The sequence below is a fragment of the Dermacentor albipictus genome, chromosome 1 (genome assembly GCF_038994185.2).
Source record: "Dermacentor albipictus isolate Rhodes 1998 colony chromosome 1, USDA_Dalb.pri_finalv2, whole genome shotgun sequence".
NCBI lineage: Eukaryota > Metazoa > Arthropoda > Arachnida > Ixodida > Ixodidae > Dermacentor > Dermacentor albipictus.
This window is the reverse complement of record NC_091821.1, coordinates 488877259-488896247: the sequence shown is the minus strand read 5'-3', so window position 1 is coordinate 488896247 and position 18989 is coordinate 488877259. Positions and strand designations below refer to the sequence as shown.

The following is an 18989-nucleotide window of genomic DNA, read 5'->3' as shown; positions in this document are numbered from 1 at the left end:
ACACAATCTCCTACGTGACGTCAGTCACTTCTCGAAGGACGCGCTATGCGCCCGTGTAGTGAGGACGGAGCTTTTCAGGAAGGCCTACACGTCGGGAGAAGCTTCAAGGTAGCAAATGTGCACCCGGAGAAAAACGCTCGTCGTGGTCCCGGTGGTCGTAAAGGCGCTTCTGATTGTGTTGGGAAGCAGCAAGTCGACTACGGAGAGTCTGCCACGCGTAATCAGGCCGTGCAATGGCGTCCCGGGCATATTCACTAGTTGAAGCCGCAGGGAAAGGAAGAAATGTGTGTGACGGTAAAGTAGGCTTACGTCTGAACAAAGGGTAAAAAGGAGAGTATCCAGCAGTGTCGTGGCGGAAGGAATTATAAACGAACGTCACGCATCGTAGCGCAAGGTCGCAGTTGTGGTGTTAAGCCGACGCGTAGTTTGAAAGCGTGTCTGTTAGGGTTGGATTCAAGTGGATGACCGGTTCGTCTGGGATAGTATGACGTGATGATCTTGTGCTGCATGGAACAGCAACTCAGGATGTCGTTAGTGACTTTAGGCAGGAAAGTACCGCCTCAGTTAGTGAACAATTGACGCGAGGCACTGTACCAAAATTACCTCACGGAGGAGATGAGATAGTACACCACATCTGTAGCACAGCTGTCGCCAGCGCTCGTGCTATGGAGTAGCGCGTCGCGTAATCGGTAGCTATGGCAACCCATTTGTTTCCTGAAGCAGATGTTGGAAAGGGTTCGAGAAGGTCCAAACCGACAAAGTAGAAGGGCTCAGAACTTAGAACTGAGGTGAAACAGCGCGAAAAAGACGAGGACACAAGGAAACAAATACCACAGACAAGCATGACCCAGTATGAACCAACCAGTATGAACCAACTAGCCCTCATCAAGATCTTATTAGAAGGGCTCAGGCGGGACGCCGATGAGCTGAAGATACCCAGCAGGAAGCGTAGGCGCTTTCTAACGTCATTGACAGAGGTCGCAGGCACTGACATAACGCCGCACAGAGCGAGCTAGGCCAGGCCTATAGAAGTGACTGCGCACGCAGTCATCTGTGCGAATGACGTCAAGGTGGCCAGCGGTTGGAGCGTCGTGAAGCTCACGAAGAACTGTGGAGCCCAAGTGTGATCATATAACTAGGCTATCAGGACCGTTAGGATGCACATTATGCCGATATAAGGTACGATTCTCCAAGGCGAACATGCGAACAGAGACGTCGCTGGGAGAGGAGTAGGTATCCCGATGCTGCTTGTCGGCGATGTTAAGCAACTGGCTCACGGAAAAGACGCAATCGATAGATTAAGTGCGCGAAGAGTCCCAGTCGGCCACAAGGTAGCGGGACAAAGAATCCGCATTTTTGTGCAGACCGACACGTAGTTTCAAAGCATGTCTATAAGGGTTTGATTTAAGCCCTGTCTTGTTTGCGACCGCCTACGTGTACTCTTGGTGGTGCAGTGCCCATCGTGCGAGTCTGTCTATAGGATCTTTCAACGAGGCGAGCCAACAGAGGCAATGGTGTTCGGAAACTACTGTAAATCATCTGCCAACTAAATAAGGGCGAAATTTTGCAACTGCCCATACGAGAGTGAGGCATTCACGTTCTGTAATTGAGAAATTTCACTCTGACGCGCCCTGCAGCCTGCAGATATAATCGGCGACGTACCCCACTGCACGTCCACGATGGGCCAAGACAGCGCCCATTCCGTAACCTCTCGCTTCAGTGCAGACTTCTGTTTGGGCTGATCGGTTGAAGTAGTCCAAAATGGGAGGTGTTGCGAGGAGTGTAGTTAACTCGAAGAAAGCCGCGGCTTGCGCAGGACCCCAGGTAAAAGGGCCATCTTGCTTAGGATCTTGAGCGGTTTAGTAGTCACTACAACATTCATCAGAAGCCGGTGAAAATTGGAGCAGAGCTGCGAATATCTTTGGAAGACTTCGGCACAGGGACGTCTGTCACGGCACGATTGTTCTCCCGGTCAGGTTGGACGCTTGTAGCATCCACACTATGACAAAGAATCGTAATACGGTGACGGACAAAACGGCACTTTGATTAATTCAGCTGACGTACGACATGGCAGAATACGTCAGGAATCGCTGAGAGACGATTGAGCTGTGTATCAAACATGGCAAAAACACAATTACAGCGTCTACATAATACAAGCATGTATACCACTCCGACATATGAAGCAGAGAGCTCATCGTTCACTCGAATGTGACTGGAGCATTGCACAGACTGAAAGGCATGACACTGAACTGGTAAAGCCCATCAGGAGTTACAATAGCCGTTTTCTCTCGATCCATTGCGTTCACAGCAGCCTCCCAATAGTCAGATCGAAGGTCGATAGAAGAGAAGTAAGTGGCACCATACAGGCAATAGAGGGCGTGATGAATTCGCGGTGACGGGTATGAGCCACTGTAATTTTTAACTAAAACAGGGGAAGCCCAGAGACTAGATGATGGCTCGATAATGTCCTTTGTCAGCTTCTGGTTCACTTCGTACTGGATGGCACTTCGCTCAGACGCAGACACTCGACAGGGGTGTCGGTGAACAGGGCTCGCATCGCCTATGTGTATGCGATGCGCCTCAACAGACGTCTCGCCCAGGGGCCAATTACTGAAGTCGAAAATATCTTGGTACGACTCAAGAATACGCCTACGGGCTTCAGAGTGCTGAGGCGAAAGACCATTGCAATCATGCAGCGAATTTTGTGGCTGCCACAAGTGGTCGGCGTTAGAGCGCCCTTCTGAAGACATGTCGCATTCAGTGCAAACGTTTCTAGCTCAATATCTTACAGGAGGCATAGGTGATCTTCTGATAGCCCATGTGCAAGTACCTGCTTGACGAAGCCAAAATTCACAAGGGGAAGGCAAGTTTTGTTAGCTCTAATGCTCAGTACCGTGTAGAGCGCAACGATACCGTGATGGAGTAGGACGTCAGTAAGATGCTTAATGTAATAGTCACCATCTGCAATAGCTGGCGAACATAACAAACCACATACATTACTGTTTTAGATGGTAGGCGAACAAAGTCGCTGCAATGCAATTGTGAAGGAGGATGTTCGTCACTTGATTTACAGAGGCGAGGATGTTCAAGTTGGAGGACACCGGTGGAGCAGTCGATCAGAGTAGAATTGGCAGAAAGAAAATAAAGTCCAAGTATGAGGTCGTGAAGGCACTGTGCAAGGACACTAAGAATAACGACCACCTGGTGACGAGCAACGGTAACCTGAGCTGTGCACATTCCAAGAGCGACCGTCGCAACGGCCGCGGCACGCATGACTCCGGTCGTGGGTGGTGTAAGGGTCTTCTTCATAGGGCGACGAAAACTGGCCCTCATCACAGAGACGTGCGCCCCGGTATCAACCAAAGCTCTGAAAGGGACGCCGTTGACGTGGATATAAAAAATGTTCCGCTGGGCATGTAAGGACAACAGATGATCTTGAGTCAAAGTCGACAGCGCAGTTTCCCTTCCAGAAGCTGTGCAGTCTAGTTTTTCGGCGAAAAGCGACAGCTAAAGGACGGCGAAGAAGAGCGGCAGTGAATCGGGGAACGAGATGGACGGCGATGTGGCGGAGGCGACTGAGCGCAGCGGGTACCTTCCTCAGAGACATTGAGTGCAGAGGATTTAGTGTGCGGTGGATAGCGGCTTGCAGTAAGGAAGAGACCTGAGTACGCGGGAAATGGGCTAGGGGACTGGGGGGATCACTGGCTGCGGCAATATTGAGCAGTGTGTCCAGTTCGGCTACAGCGGAAACAGATAAGCATGTCATCGGCTGTTCTTCATTCCAATGGGTCTCTGGATCGATGAAGTGTGTATGGTTCTCGACGAGGCCTGTCTGCGAAGGCTAGGAGTGTTAATGGCGCAGACAGTGGGGAACATGCCAACGTTCGCAAATTCCTGGCGAACCTTGGCCCTGGATCAATGAAACAGCCGGCATTGAGGTCTCGGATACCATGGGCTTCTAAGAAGCCAGATATGCGGCCCCGAGTTCTCGGCGGACGATGCGTGCCACGTCGTCTCATGTAGATGCTTGACATGGAGTTGCATCGCAGGTCCACGTTGCAGCGGCATTCGGTATGCGCCCGGACTGTGGCGAGATGCGTCGGTATTTTCTTGCTCTAGACGACGGCACTCTTGATCACGCGGTCAACGGTGGTCAAATTGGTGAAGACAAGCAGACCGGACGCGTAGTCAGCGATAACCTTCAAAATGTGGGTGATCGTGTCAGCCTCGGATATAATATGATCAGCATGTAGACAAAGCCAACTCGTCCTGTATGTACGAGAAGTAAGATTCTGTTGACGTCTGGATGCATACTGCCAATTGTTTCTTGGCGGCAAGCTGTCGACCAAACGGATTGCCTAGAAGTTCGCGGAGCTGCTCCTTGAACGTGTCGCAGCTGGTGAAATCGTCCATGCGGGTCTTAAACCAGATGCGAGGGTATGCGCCAAGGTAAAATATGGCCGTGGCCAGCATTATAGTTGGATTCCAGCAGTTCAGCTTACTGACACGCAAAAGTTTCCTGGTGACAGTTTGCGCGAAGCTGTTGAGTTCGTGCCCATGTTTCGTGTCGTGTATCGGATTGTAATAGCCCAAAGGTGTTTGTGAAGAGGGTGAGAGGCACTGTTTCTCGGCAGCCACAGCTTCCGAGTGCCAAAATTACTCCAGGAGCTCCATCACTTGCTTGAGAGTGAACGTTGTAGAACACGCTGTGGTCTGGGAAATTTCGCCTACTTCTGTACATACTCAGCCACTCATCCACATTTATTTATTTATTTACACATACTGCAGCCCCTGCTGGGGCTATAGCAGGAGTGGATAATACAATACATGAAAGAAATACAATAGGCAACAAAGAAAGTTTAGGCGCAGTGTTGAGGGAGTACAGACAAGAATTCATTTAATGGGAGAGAACGGTTGGTTCCTGGTAGCGAATTCCAGGCTTCAATTGTTTTAGGGAAAAAGCTATACTTAAAAGTATTAGTACGTGCAAAAAATGGTGTAATGTTAAGCGCGTGATGTCTCCTACTAGAAGAGATTTTTGCAAAGGTGATATACTCATTACTGGAGAGGAGACAAGATCAGTGAATAATGCCATGAAAAAATTTTAAGGAATGAACGTGTCGCTGTTCGGCGAGAGATGTCAGGTTGAGTGAAGACATGACTGACGATGGTGAGAACTGGTGGTCATAACGTCGGTAGACAAATCTGATTGCTTTCCTTTGTATGGCCTCAACTCTGCCTATTTCGTACTGCTTGTAGGGATTCCAAACGATACTACCGTACTCAAGTATAGGGCGAACAATAGTTTTATATAACAGTAAGTTAGTGTCGCGCGGAGAATTAGACAGAGTACGACGTAAATAAACGAGTTTTTGTAGAGCTTTAGTCGTAATGGAATCAATGTGCATTGACCAGGACAGGTCAGTGGTGAACGTAAGGCCAAGATATTTATATTCAGAAACGCGTTGAATTAAATTATCATTAAATCCATAGCTAAAAAGGAACGGGTTAGCTTTATTAGAGAAGGACATAACGACAGTCTTACGGAAGTTAATATTCATTTGCCATGTTTCACACCATTTAGCAAATCTGAGGAATGATTCACTAAGGCGAACATGCTCAGAGGGAGATGAAATGATGTCATACAATACGCAGTCATCTGCATACATTCGAATTTTAGATGATATCTCGTGTGCCAAATCATTAATATATAGTAAGAAAAGTAGAGGTCCTAGGACCGAGCCTTGAGGGACGCCCGATGACACATCCACCACCGAAGAATTAATGGAGTTAAAGCTTACGAATTGAGTGCGGTGAGACAAAAAACTTTCTATCCAGTTCACTAATTGAGGGTTGTTAAGAATGGCATTTAGTTTGGACAGTAGTTTTGATTGAAGTACGGTATCGAAAGCTTTGGAAAAATCTATGAATATAGCGTCAATTTGAAATCCCTTATCCAGGTTAGAAGCTATGTCATGCGTGAACTCGACAAGTTGTGTTATGGTGCTAAAACCGCGTCTGAATCCATGTTGCACATTAGAGAGAATGTTATTTGATTCAAGGAATTCCATAATGTGTTTGTATATTATATGCTCTAGTATTTTGCATGAATATGGTGTTAAAGATATTGGCCGGTAGTTAGAAAGATGCTGCTTACTACCTGACTTATGTAACGGAAGCACCTTAGCCATCTTCCATGATGAAGGTACTATGCCGGAAGTTAGTGATTTATTGAAGATAAGAGTAAGGTATCGTGAAGTCCATAAGGCATACCGAACGAGAAACAAATTCGGGATTCCATCAGGCCCTTCACTTTCATCAGCGCTGTTTGCCCCGGAAAAGGTCCCGGCATTGTAGGGTTGTGAGGTGGGGATAAACTGGGCAGTGGTTGCAGTAGTAACTGGCTGCGACGTGTCATCACCTGACGGCGTGGCAGTAGATCTAAGGTAGCGTTCGCTACGTAGCTACGTCATCAGAAGGATTACTCAGCGCCTACAGCAAATAAATGCTACGCCGAAGCACAATAACGAAACTATTTACAAAGGGTAGCAAGGGCTGGGCAACATGGAAGCCAGCCAAGATCCAGCAAGGCACATCGTCGTCCTCAGATCAGCTAGTAGACGCTCATGGGATCGTGCCCCTAAATCCAAAGGTAGAAATCATCGTGTTCGACTGGAGCATCGCAATTTACTGCAATATTTAGGAGACAGATTTTTGCACCCAGCATGTGAAGTCCACAGATAGGCTATATCATCCTAAGATAACCTTCGGTTAAGTTTTAATATAATAAATTTTAAATATTCCCCTATGCCAGTGCGAACCGCCAACGCAATTATTGAACAATATCTTGAAGCAATACAAAAGCAGGGAGCTCCATTTTTACATAAACAGTGCAGATTCTCACTCAGCATAACTGAAATGCTTGAAGACGGCACGTTTTTCTCTGCCCCATTTTCGCTTGGCACAGTTATTATTGTATCTGATGTCCTAAAATTTATTTATCATAACATCGCGTATGAGCGTTACTATGCCGCTGCAGCACTTGTCAATATACGTGAAAAAACTGTTCGACCACATTGGTTACAAAAGCTCACTCCTTCGACGCGAAAAAAATTGCAATAGGACTGCCTACCAGCAGGTGCTGTGCAAATCTCCGCGATCTTTTGTATTCGTATAAAAGTGATTCTCTGTCACAGCTTAACTTTAATAATTGGAGTTCGTTTTTTTGTTCTTATCTTTGTTTTGTGGCCTAGAACTTTCTATAAACCTCGCAGGTCCTTGCAATTTTCAACTGTTTTATATTACATGTACAATCACGTAGAATATATTCCATTATCGCTATAAAAATTATATATACCTGTGGTGCTCAAGGCCTCGAAACAAAACAGTCGACCACGAGGGACACCGAACACAGAGCTGTGTCGTTTCGGCAAACGTTTCTTCTTTTGCGCAAGCCTGCGGCTGTTATTACTGCGACTTTCAGTAGTCTAAAACCGACTGGTTACCTGGACGTAATGAAGAACATAAGTACATTATCTCAGAAGCTTGTCGAGTTCTAGAGCGACACTAAAAAAAAAAAAAACATTGTATGGCTTACACTCAACTAGCGTTGTTTGAACAGTCTATTTTTGTCGGTTTCACGGCAAAGAGGTCGATCGCGACCTGTGGCAAGGCGCCGGCCCACCTTTAGCAAATGTGCGTCGCTGCGATAGGGGAAACCGCGGAGGATTATTAAACGAAAAGAAAATGAAGCCTCACACGCTCGCGTTTTTTTTTATTTGAAGACGAAACACCTGCTATCGGACATCGACGTTACGTGAGGTATTTCTAAAGCATTCTACTGCGATAGCAGTTATATGGACACTCCAGGCCCATCTGTGCCACCGCCGCCGCCGCGATGTTCCGCATAACGTCCAAGCGCGACAAAATCGTAGCTGAGCGCCGTATGCTGTATGTGCGAGTGAAAGCGTGCCGAGCTGAGCCGACCATCTCGTGCGCGCGAGGAAAGAAAGTGGGGAGGAAAGAAAGTGGGGAGGTCTTCTGTCGCGCGCGAAGTACCGTTGGGAAGGGAGGGTGGGGGAGGGTGTTTTATTCCGGCGGCTGCTCCGAATGGCACAGCCGGCGGGCCTTATCTTGAAAGTGGTCTGCGATGGTGACCGAATGTGAGTGTTAACGCCCTGTGAGCTGTGTTTTCGCCGCTTAGTTCACGTTGAAGCGAGAGGCAGCCCGAAGGTGAATCCGCCCGCTGCTGCTACCGCGCTTCCTCACTCCAGCGTCTCGACAGCGAGTTTCCGTGGTCGTCGAGTCGGATGTGTTCACCTTTTTAACGCGATAGCGTTAAGGAGCTCGTGTCGCAGAAAAGCCGGTGTCGTCGGCGTCGGGTGTCGGCGTCGGCGGCGTTGACCGTGAGCGATAAATCACGGCAGGCTCTTCATAAATAAAAAGCAACTTCCAAGATTGGCCCGGTGGGAATCGAACCCAGGTCTCCGGAGTGTGAGACAGAGACGCTGCCACTCAGCCACGAGTTCGATGCTTCCAAGCGGTGCAAACGCGCCTCTAGTGAATGCGGTGTTGCCTTCGAAACCAGCCGTGGAAAGTTATACTGCGGTGTATATCGGTAATTATGAACATGTAACGTACAGAAGTCACAATTACACGAGTTGCGAAGTGCGTTTCCGCTGCATTTCTTTTGCGCTTTCCGCACACGCAGAGCCATCTTGCGGCAAACACAGAAGACCCCCTCCTCTCAATGTACGGCGCTGCCCCGACAGGAGGCGCGCCGCGCGCGCATTGGGACCGCTGCCAGGCGCGTCGCGGGACTCCCTCTCCCCTGACGACGCTTCGCCGTGCTTCCGGTTTAGATTACTATCTCTCTGCCCGTGCCGATCACGACGTTTGGCGTGATCGTTCGCGTAGATCGTTTTCCCTCCGAGACACCGAGTTCTTTGGTTCGTTTCGTTCGCTCAGGCGCACGTTTCGTTGTCGCGCCGAACGCTGCGTTGCTCGACGTTCACCGCGTGATAGGTGGGCGCTAAGTCCGATGCGGGGCGCATCGTAAGTGATTGCTGTGCGTAGCGCATTGTCTTATACCCCTTGGCGGGTCGACGGGAACGCTGTCGCGTCCCACTCTTGAAGGCGAAGCTTAAGCGTCCTCCAATTTTTTCTTGCTCGCGCGTGACACCACGCTAGTTAATTTATTTAATAAGTGCACGTTTGCAATCTTATATGGCCGATAAAACTACCATCCTTACATCATATGGCTGTCTGCTAATTTACTATCGCAACTGATGCTTCATCTTTTGGGCAAAACTGCTAGTTATTTTTTTTGCTTTTTGTCGTATATGGTCCATTGCGACATAATAAAACTTCCTGAAGATTGCTAAGTTTAAGTTTTGGCTTCTTTTGTAAACATTAGTAGGTATTTTTCGTACCGTAGAACGGAAATTTACTATTACAGCTCAAATAAATTGTCTCATTAATGTGCCTTCAAAGGGACACTACGCAGAAACCTTACTTCATCTGTACCAGAACCGTATCCTTCTTTAGCAGTTGAGAACCCACTCTCACCCTTGCAGAAAGTAGGTAAGCCAGAACAGATGCATACACGAAAGACGGGGCGCGGCGCCGTCTGGAATTTGCCCCACCAGCTCGCCGCGACGTCATGGATTTTGACAGCATGTGCTCGGGCCTAAGTAATCTTTTTTTATACCCGAATATTTATCTTGGACCAAGGCAATGTATTCTAAGGAAGCCACGGACAAAAATAGCAAGCTTCAGGAACATTTGTTCAACCACAACTGCCCCAGCAGGAAAGAAATACCTTGAAATCCGCAACGTCATACCGGCGGAACAGCGCTCGGCTTTCGTCCCGAAATTCCCAAATTCAACTTTAATCTTCATTTTGTTTTCTGATGTAGAACCTATTGGCGATAAATTAATAAAAAAAAAATAGCTTCGAGACCACACCATATTAGTCGAAATTGATTTTACGTTTTTTTAAGTGGCTCAGGCATCGTCATCGTCATATGTTTTTTTTTTTTTTCGCATGCTAAGCTACAGCTATGTTTTATTCATGCGCTCTCTTTTACTACCGCAGTTCCAAAGTGCCCTCCAGATCCGCTCAGTGGTTCAGCAGGTGGCACTCACTCTTGCTGCGGGCGAGGCGGCCCTGGAGTTCGAGCACCGCGCCCTGACACCTGCTCATGTTCTCGTCAACGAAGCGCAAGACCAGGTGGTTCCTTTCGTTCTGAATGGCCGCGCGCTTCTTGTCCATGCATTTGGCGTCCAGGTCTCGATCGTCGACTTTTCTGCGGCGCGGATGACTCTTGCCGGCCAAGCAACAGGTGAGGTTCAGCTTCGAGCTTGTTTGCTTGCCTCAACAACCATTTTGAAGAAAATATGTCCCTTTCTACAGACTTAATCTGCGTGCATTTACAAGACAGAGCCAGCTCAAAGAAGCAGATGGGGCCGCATATGTACAGGCTGTCCCAACTATCATACACCAAGATTTAAAAAAGGGCAATTGTGTTACTCGAAGAAAACCTAGGGCATGTCCTTTCTAGTACAGTGGAGTAGCCGCCAGTAATTTTTTCGTCATTGATTTTCGATTAGGTAATTGTAATTAATTATCGAACTCGAGAAGTACTGTCCTAATTATCAAAGTATCAATGGGGCATTCGTAGGCAGATCTAACTGCAGTATGTTCAGTGACGTACTAAATGCGTACTAATTTTTTCCGACTGATAAATAAACCCCGCGAATTAGGAAAAATACCACATCGCTTGTGGTGGTGGTAGTTCTCTGACGTCGTCTAACGTCGGTCGTGCTTGTCTGACTTCGGCGACAGCTTCAGTCTACATTTACTTTCACACGGTTAAATGGAGGTAGATTTTTATTGAATTCGGGAAGAAAACAGGGGAACAGCAACGATGGCAAAATAAGATAAGGAGTGCGTAAGACCAAATATTACGGGAAAAAAGAAACGCTTGAGCCCTCTAAAGCTATGAAGATTATCGCCGGAGTAAAGCGGTCGATTTACTTTTCAAAGCATTGTTTTACTCTCGCAAAATGTCGAGTCGAGTGAACCATATCAACCAGGCCGTCAAATATTGTTGGTATACAATGTAATGAAAAGTTTTACCGCGCTTTGTGTATTGAAATGAGTGTCAATTGATGTAGATATGTATGTACCCCCCTGCTGTAATGCCTTCCAACGCGATGCAGGTATTCAGTAAAATAAATAAATAAATAAATGCATTGTTCATCCCGTCAGCAAGGACAGAGTGAAACGTTCTTTTCACTCGGCCCTTCTGAGGGAGAGTAGAATGCCCGTTCTACTCTTGCGGCAATAGAGGACTAAACGTAGCCTAAGCTCCTGCTTCAAGTGTAGGAGGCTGGCCCCGAACATGGCGATGTATCAATCACGCACGCTGAGCAGAGAGCACACCGTTTTGCTTCTAAGAGAACAGGCAGCCACAGTTCAAAGGAACGCGGAGCCAGTGCTCTACTCTTTCACTCGGAGCTGCTCCACCGCGCACGCGCTCAACATCGCGTAACAGCACAGCACCGGAGAAAAGTGATCCATCCAGCGAGCAGCAATGAAGGCCATCCGAGGGAGGCCGTGTGTCAGCCATCTTGCGTCACCGTGAAAAGAGCAGTCGTTCATCATTCGTTGGATATAACAACAAATCATCCACGTTAAGTGAATCCTGAGATTCTGAGTATTGACATGCTATGGCCAGGAAGTCGTCGCGGCGGCTAAATTGACAACGGACTAGGCAAACGAACTGTGTCTCTCGATGTCAATAGAAAAAGGCCAGTTGTCGCGATAAGTGCATGTAATTTTATCACTTGCCGCTCTCCGCAAGAGCTTTGAAAATCGTGACTGCTGCCAGAACCATGGTATGCTCAATAATACCTGAGGCGAGGGGACGCATAAAATGGTTTCTTTTCCAGCCCATGATTCCGAGTGTATGAGGAGCGTGCTTCGCGTGCGTTTTGTGTGTCTGAATTTATTCAGTTTGGCAGCCTACTGTGTACGGAACGCTGTTGAAATAACGAGTCACATTACAGAAGGTGTCATTTTGTTGGCGGCATGCTTTCGTTATAATAAGCCGCGCGCTTGATGGTTTCTTTCGCCTAGGGGTAATCTGTGACCACTGAAGTTGCGTGCAACGACAGCGCTAGTTAGAAACATTGTCGCAGGCATTCAGCTGCAGGTTGCAAGAGCTCAGTTGGGTGCGTTATCTTGATTTTACTGAAAACGCATGAGTAATTCATATCTTAGGCTGAATAAGAATAATAATCCACGGGCATGGAAGAGATATGTAAAACAGTATGGTGTTTTTCCCAATTTATGATTTGCTTGTTTGCCTTTTTGAGGCACTGCCCTGTCTGTACTGGTGCTTAAGCCACCATTGATGCATTATATTCATCCCATCTCATTTTTGGTTCACATCTGATGCCATGCTATGCTTTAGTTAGATTGCATTTTCAACTAGTCACAATAGTTGATCATGTAATTGCGCAAGCTGTTCCTCAGACGTATAGCGTTCATACCGTATTGCGGAAGGAAAAGTCACCATATATGACATGAAATTTGACGCGCAAGATTTTAATGTCAATATTCCTTGCAATTTTACGTTCTTTTGCTGCACACTAAATAATATTCTAAGTTTATTCATTTGTCAGGAAGTGTAACGGATGAATCCAAAGAGCACCAACAAACTGCTTTCGTGAGAACTCGAACCGAACAGGAAACATGATACGCCTCTGTGCTGCTTTGAGACCGGGCGGGATATTCCTGCAGAACCACGACAAGACACGCTTAGAAACAATAAAGTGCAGCCATACATGAATAACTTTATGTGAAATATTTATAACCAAAGCTAGACGTGCGGCCTCACATGAAGGTGTCCGACACATTTCTAAATGCACTGTGCCCTCAGTCAGGAACATCCATACGTTTTACAGGACGCTACCAATTTATCTACGTTACCAGCCCCATGCTTAGCAGCTCATCTGGTAACCTCTGCCATACAAGTGCATACGTTTTCTGCCAGAAATGCGCTTGCTGGCCAGTAATTTGGCGCATATTTCCCTTCGATCGTAACGTCAATACTTTGTGACTTTGCGCACAATTGTTCTATGTTTAACTTTGCATTATATACTTTATATTTGAAAAGATGAAGCCAATTGAAAATAAAGGATATTTCTACACTGTAATACTGCTGAAACTTTAGAGAATATATTTACGTTTTTTTTTTGCAAGATGTGTTGTAAACTTCATGGGCATCATTGTAATCAAATTTTATGTGTGTGTCAGTATGTTTCTCAAATAATTATTCAGTCTGTCTTGTGACCGATCAATAAAGACTGACCTTTTAAAGGGAAAAAAATGTTTCATTTGTGTAACTCGGCAACTACAGATAGCATCCAATTCACCAAGCATAAGTGCAAGAGCTGCTTATGAACGAATAAAATATTCGCCACATGTAAGTATTGCGAATCTCTTCTAACGTGCCCATGGCCGTACATCGCGAGCGCTTTTACTCTATTGGCAAGAATACTCTCCCCACTCTTGTGGGGAGAGTATTAGCACTCTGCGGAAAAGTACTAGCACTCCCTTCCGTTGGACCAGTAAAATTCTGTCAAGGGCAGTTCTACTCTCTCTCAAATGGGTCGATTTACTCTCGAAAAGGGAGTGAAATATGGAACAAGGAGATAGTCCCTCGAAGAGAGTTCCCGGAACTCTGTTTTTACAGTGAAGTGGAGAGGTCAAGGTGAATTTGGGCTTTGATGTGCGCTGCTATGCCTGTCTGATAGCATCAACATTCTCTGAGGTGAATTTCTATGCTGCCGTGTACATTATATGCGCCGACTAAGGAGGGGGGGGGGGGGGGGCGCTCCAGCGCCCGAGCCCCTCCAAAGTGAAGGCAGAGACCCCACCGGCTATGCCGAAGCCATACGCATCTCCCTCCTCCATGTAAAGTGTCATTACCAGAGTTCTGCTACCCACATCATTTGAGACGTTTGAGTTGCCTCTATCTTTTCACTTAAAATTTTATTACGGCTAAAAGCTTTATTACGGCATTGATGGCGCGGACGCGCACAGCTTTTAGTTCATACTTACGCTTTATTTTTTGAAATCGTCACAACAGGAGGACAAGCGCATTAAAAGCAGCAGCGGTGCCTATTTCATTCGTATTTTTTTTACTCCAACAATTTTTTATTCCCAGTGTGAACATCATGCGCATACAAATTATATAATTAAATATTCACACATGACCGCGTTTACCATACTTCTTAAAGAGAAGGAGGTAGCCAACTAACATTTATCTATAATGGTATGGATAGCCTATGCCTAGAGAATGAATGTGTTGCTTAATGTTCACCTCGTTTCAAATCGCCTTGCGTGCATTTTTGACCCAGAAAAAAAAACCTGCACACTTCGCTAACACATTTGGTAAAGTCTTTTATAGGGCACGTGAAATGCGCGTAAATGATATGTGTCCCAGTATTGAGCAGCTTGCCATGGGGAAAGAAGACGAAACATATATAACAAAGTTCTACGGTTACGACCTTGAAGCAGGACGCCTGATTTTGCGCATAGATATGCTGATGGACATTGTAAGTCAGCAAAAGTTGGCACCATTGAACAGATTCGAGGACGTCGTGCACGTGTTTTGGGGGGACAAGTGCGATCATCTGCGAAACCTTTTTCCGGAAATAGTTAAGCTAACAAAAATTACGTTGACCATACCGGTCTCGTCGAGCACAACCGAGAGGTGCTTCAATTGTCTTCGGCGGCTGAAAGCGTAGCTCTGACGACGACTGGACACGCCCTTTGAACCATCTGGCACTTTTGCACGCTCACAAATGACTCTCTCGCAAAATCAGTTTGATTAAGATTTCCGGCGTCATCATTGGCAGAGCAAGCGGCCGAATGAACACTTTTTCATTCATGGTGAAACCAATGCATCACACAATAAATAATGGGAAAGGAAAAGAGGCCAACTTACAAGTCAAACCAAGCCACCGGGAACGAAAATGGGGTACATGACACCGCAAGCAGAGTGAGGTCTCTTGTGTACGCGAAGGCGCTTGGTTGCGCTATTTGTAAGACTCCCTAGTCTATGGTGTGCATTTTCCGCGTAAATTTTGTTCGTCATATGCTCTATTGGCTGCTTAATAAAGCAATTTATGCTGAGCCTACTTGGTCTTCCGTCCTTTCGCGCTTTTGATATATCGCTGTCTCTTATTTATTTATTTATTTATATGTTTGTTTATTTGTGCTCCTCCTAATTTATTATTCTATGATCTTTTATTGCGGTGCCAGGAAATAAATGAAACCAATGGCATAAGGCATGCTTTGACAAGTATTTAACTATTGACTTATGGAGTCACCTTGCTTCATGCTAATAATTCTAGTCATAGGTGTTGTTCTGAAATTGTCCTATGTCGTGTAATCTTTATTAGCTGTGTCTTCTCAACTGATCTATCATCAGGAAAAGAATCTTCATTGTATCTTTGTGTATTAACACTTTCACAAGGCATTACATGGCTTTTTTCATTGATGTATATTCGTGCGACTTAGTATGCACAAAACACATCTATCTCCCTAACGTGTTTAACTGAATCCGCTTGTCGCTCGGCTTGTCTGAGTGACGCCAACCCCTTGATAGTGTGAAGGGACTTGGGCTGTAAAGCTGAACTGTCTTCTAGTATTATTAGGCCGTCACTTCAGTGAACAATTCTTCGATATCGTACGAAGTTTCTTCAAGTTCAACTGTTATTGAAGGCAACCGCACAGCGATTAAAGCCAAACATGGTGGCCCAACAAATGATCGCACATCAAAGTGCGCAGTTAGTTTTCGAGCTTCCGCTCTGCAGGCAGAGGCCAGCTGAACATGCAAGCGCCGAATCAAAACTACTGGCATAGCTACTGGATACCAAACGTCTGCGCAAATGTCGATTTTTGCTCCGTGATCTCGACGCAAGTGGTGACGTATTGGGCCACCACTGCGGCCTCAGGGAGCGTTCTTTTGCCAAGACTGGCTGCGCGACGTAATGCTCCCTCCTACATTTTTTCTTCTATGCATAATTCGCATGCTTGCTGAAACACCCCGATTACAGTTCCTGTAGAAACTAGCTGCGAAGTTCCTTCTGCTAATTATTGCATGAAATCTAGGAGCACAGGGCCCCATGTATGCACTATATAGCGCACCATGTCATGCGTTACAGACGAACGGACATATTTCTGAGGGACGTAGCTCTAGACTGCTTACGCACGAAAATATTTTGTGCCAAGTTTGCAGGATGACGAGGTCATGATTACCGACGTGTAAACCCAACAACAGATAGCACCGTAGACAACTCAGAAAGTTGGGCTAGTGTTGGCGCAAACGGGCAAGCCGCCGCTCCGATGGGAAAGGAGACGACCATCGACGTTCGAATCTTCTTGCTATGGGAGCAAACGGCGCTGGTGTGGCGGGCGGCAACAATTTTGCCTGATCTCTACGTTGTGCCACCACATTGCTTCAATGCTAATAGCATTGACAGTGCTTCTGAAATGGTTTGTGCCGAAATTGTTTTGAGGAGTGGTGGGGGGGGGGGGGTAATAAGTGCGATTTGTTTCGCCTCTCTGGCGTAATGCCGAGTAAACCTTTCGCTTGACTCGATCTGCACGTTAACTTGATCAAAGAAACAAAATACATGTCGCTAAATAACTATAGAAATCGGAGATTAGATATGATTACAACGTTTACTTGAAATTAATTGTGAGCGCAGGCTATTATATAAGCAAAGTTAATGTACTCCAATCAAAGAAAAAACAAAGTTTCTACCAGAACCCAAAGTACAGTAAGGCTTAGCATTCCGACTGTGCTTCTTGGATGGTGTTCCAGCAAAACACAGAGGGTAATATACTGGCGCGATTATGTTGGTCCTGCTCCACGCCCAACTCCTGAGGCATGAAGGCACCAAGGCGTTGACGGCACGCAGCGTGCAGAGAGCCTCCCTCCGCCCATCCCCTGCTTTTTGGTATGTCTAATGAAGTTTCATTGAAGTCTTTTGGATGCACCATTTCATTTTCCAACTAGTTTAACACCGACGATGTCCCCAACAATCAGGAACACGTCATTGTTGTGTGCTCCTTTGCGGTAAAGACAGTGCTTCCAAGCTGACAGAGTTGAGCACTTTCTGGTTTTGGTCTGGCGGTGCTTCTCACAATGGTTTTCTCTGAGGTGTATGGTGCTACAACCAATGCACGGGAAGTTAGGATCAGTTCGCGTCTCCTTCCAGCAATGGCAGTGCCTCAAATACTCGCCTACAAGTACCTTATGTAGGCCTACTCAGCGGCTGCCCCTTTTCTGCAAACCATTCCAACACGCGCATGGAGAGTGGTACACGTGGCACATCCCGACGTTTATCCCTATATATATCCACTGTCATTGTTTTTTAAAGATAATACTTGTTGCATTTACTTCGCTACTGGCCTTATTCACGTAATAAAACTGACGTAAGCTCGCCGAGCCGAGCCACTCATTTGCGAAAAAGGCTTCCGTATCGAAGCCGAAACGTCTTCAAGTTTTTTAGACCTGTCTAGTTTTCATCGGCGTCTCTTTGTTTTACCTTTTTATTATGTATCCTCCCAACCAGACGAATATTCGTCACACCATTGATTTCACGAATGTAAAATTTGTTCTCAATTTGCGATAGAATAAATGAAATGTACACACAACCCACCCACTGCGGGAATCGGTGTGTGAGAAGTTTTCATGGACCAACTAGGTAAAATGATGCATTGCGAAAAACACCGGCTGCAGATTTTAATGACGATCGAACGCTTTCTTCAGCACCCATAGTGAGCCCTGCAGAGATTAATGAATAATATTTACTAGTAAAAATAGATGCATCTATGGACTATGTTACGGTGCGGGAAGATGAGTCACGTATGCAGAAGAGGGGAGCGTGTGAACCACACCACCACTGCCGAAGACGAGACGCTTCTAAAATTTCAGCGCCCTCGACGGTGGCGCAAGGTTCAACCCGCTTCTTAACACCAAGATTCGTGCGGCCACGCAAGTTTCCCGGGCGAAGTATCTCTTGAATTTTACGGCGGCCCTAGCTGCTGTTGCGGGCGCAAAGAGCCACTCTTTCATGGTTTTTGCAGCGCCACGACGGTGGTTACGGGCGTCTTGGAAACCTAGAAAATACCAGAACACGTAGTGTATACTGGGCGAGGGCCCGTCTTGGCATCTTGAACACTTGAGCCTCGATGATTGCGATTGCGTTGGGTCATTCTGTATTTCAAGCGATCTTCAGTAATTACAACGTTACTCCGGGATTTCTCAGCGGCAAATTCTGCATTTCTCCGGCGCCCTTTTTGTGTTTTGTTAGGAGGTCCCCCCGACAGTTGTTACTTCGGGACCTCCGAATGTGTACTTATACCCATCTTCTAATTGTTTTGTCAAAAAATAAATATTGATTGATCGATTGAAAAAATGCTTCAGCCTACTCACCGTCTGAATCGCCCGGCAGAATAGCGGCAGGCACGCGTTTAACTACACCTAGACCGGGAGGAATGCATCAACTCGCTCGCCAGCGCATAGACAGCTTTTTTGCCGAGGCTTCCCACAGTGTACCCAAACCATAGTCGTAAGTGTTTTCTGTGATCTTCTAGCAGTCATTTTGGTAAAGTATGCAGCTATGCATACTCTTGGAAAGCGGGATAGTATGCTCAGTCCATTTGTATAGTCAGTATCCACAGATGCAGTATCACCGAAAGGAAAGCATGACTGCCATCGATTGTTGGGCATTTTTAAATCTTACCGTTTTTTCTAGCACTTTCAACTTCTATAGATGTTGCAACCGGCATATTTTGAGGACAATGTCGTTCTTGATGAGTTGCCTCCTCCTTTTCGTATCGGGCATGCGTGTTAATTTGTAGGCCGATTTCGCAGATAGGGTAGCCTAAACATGTGGGCGGA

The 18989-nt window shown here is 46.4% G+C and overlaps 1 protein-coding gene across 2 annotated transcripts in view; it reads left to right on the top strand.

Moving 5' to 3' along the window:
* Positions 1–18989, top strand: part of LOC135912312 (uncharacterized) — a 112680-nt gene that overhangs the window by 90435 nt on the left and 3256 nt on the right. For both annotated transcript variants that reach the window (XM_065444717.1, XM_065444706.1), the window contains one exon: positions 10097–10343. In XM_065444717.1, coding sequence (XP_065300789.1) covers positions 10097–10343 — 247 coding nt within the window. The remainder of the gene's footprint in view (positions 1–10096; positions 10344–18989) is intronic.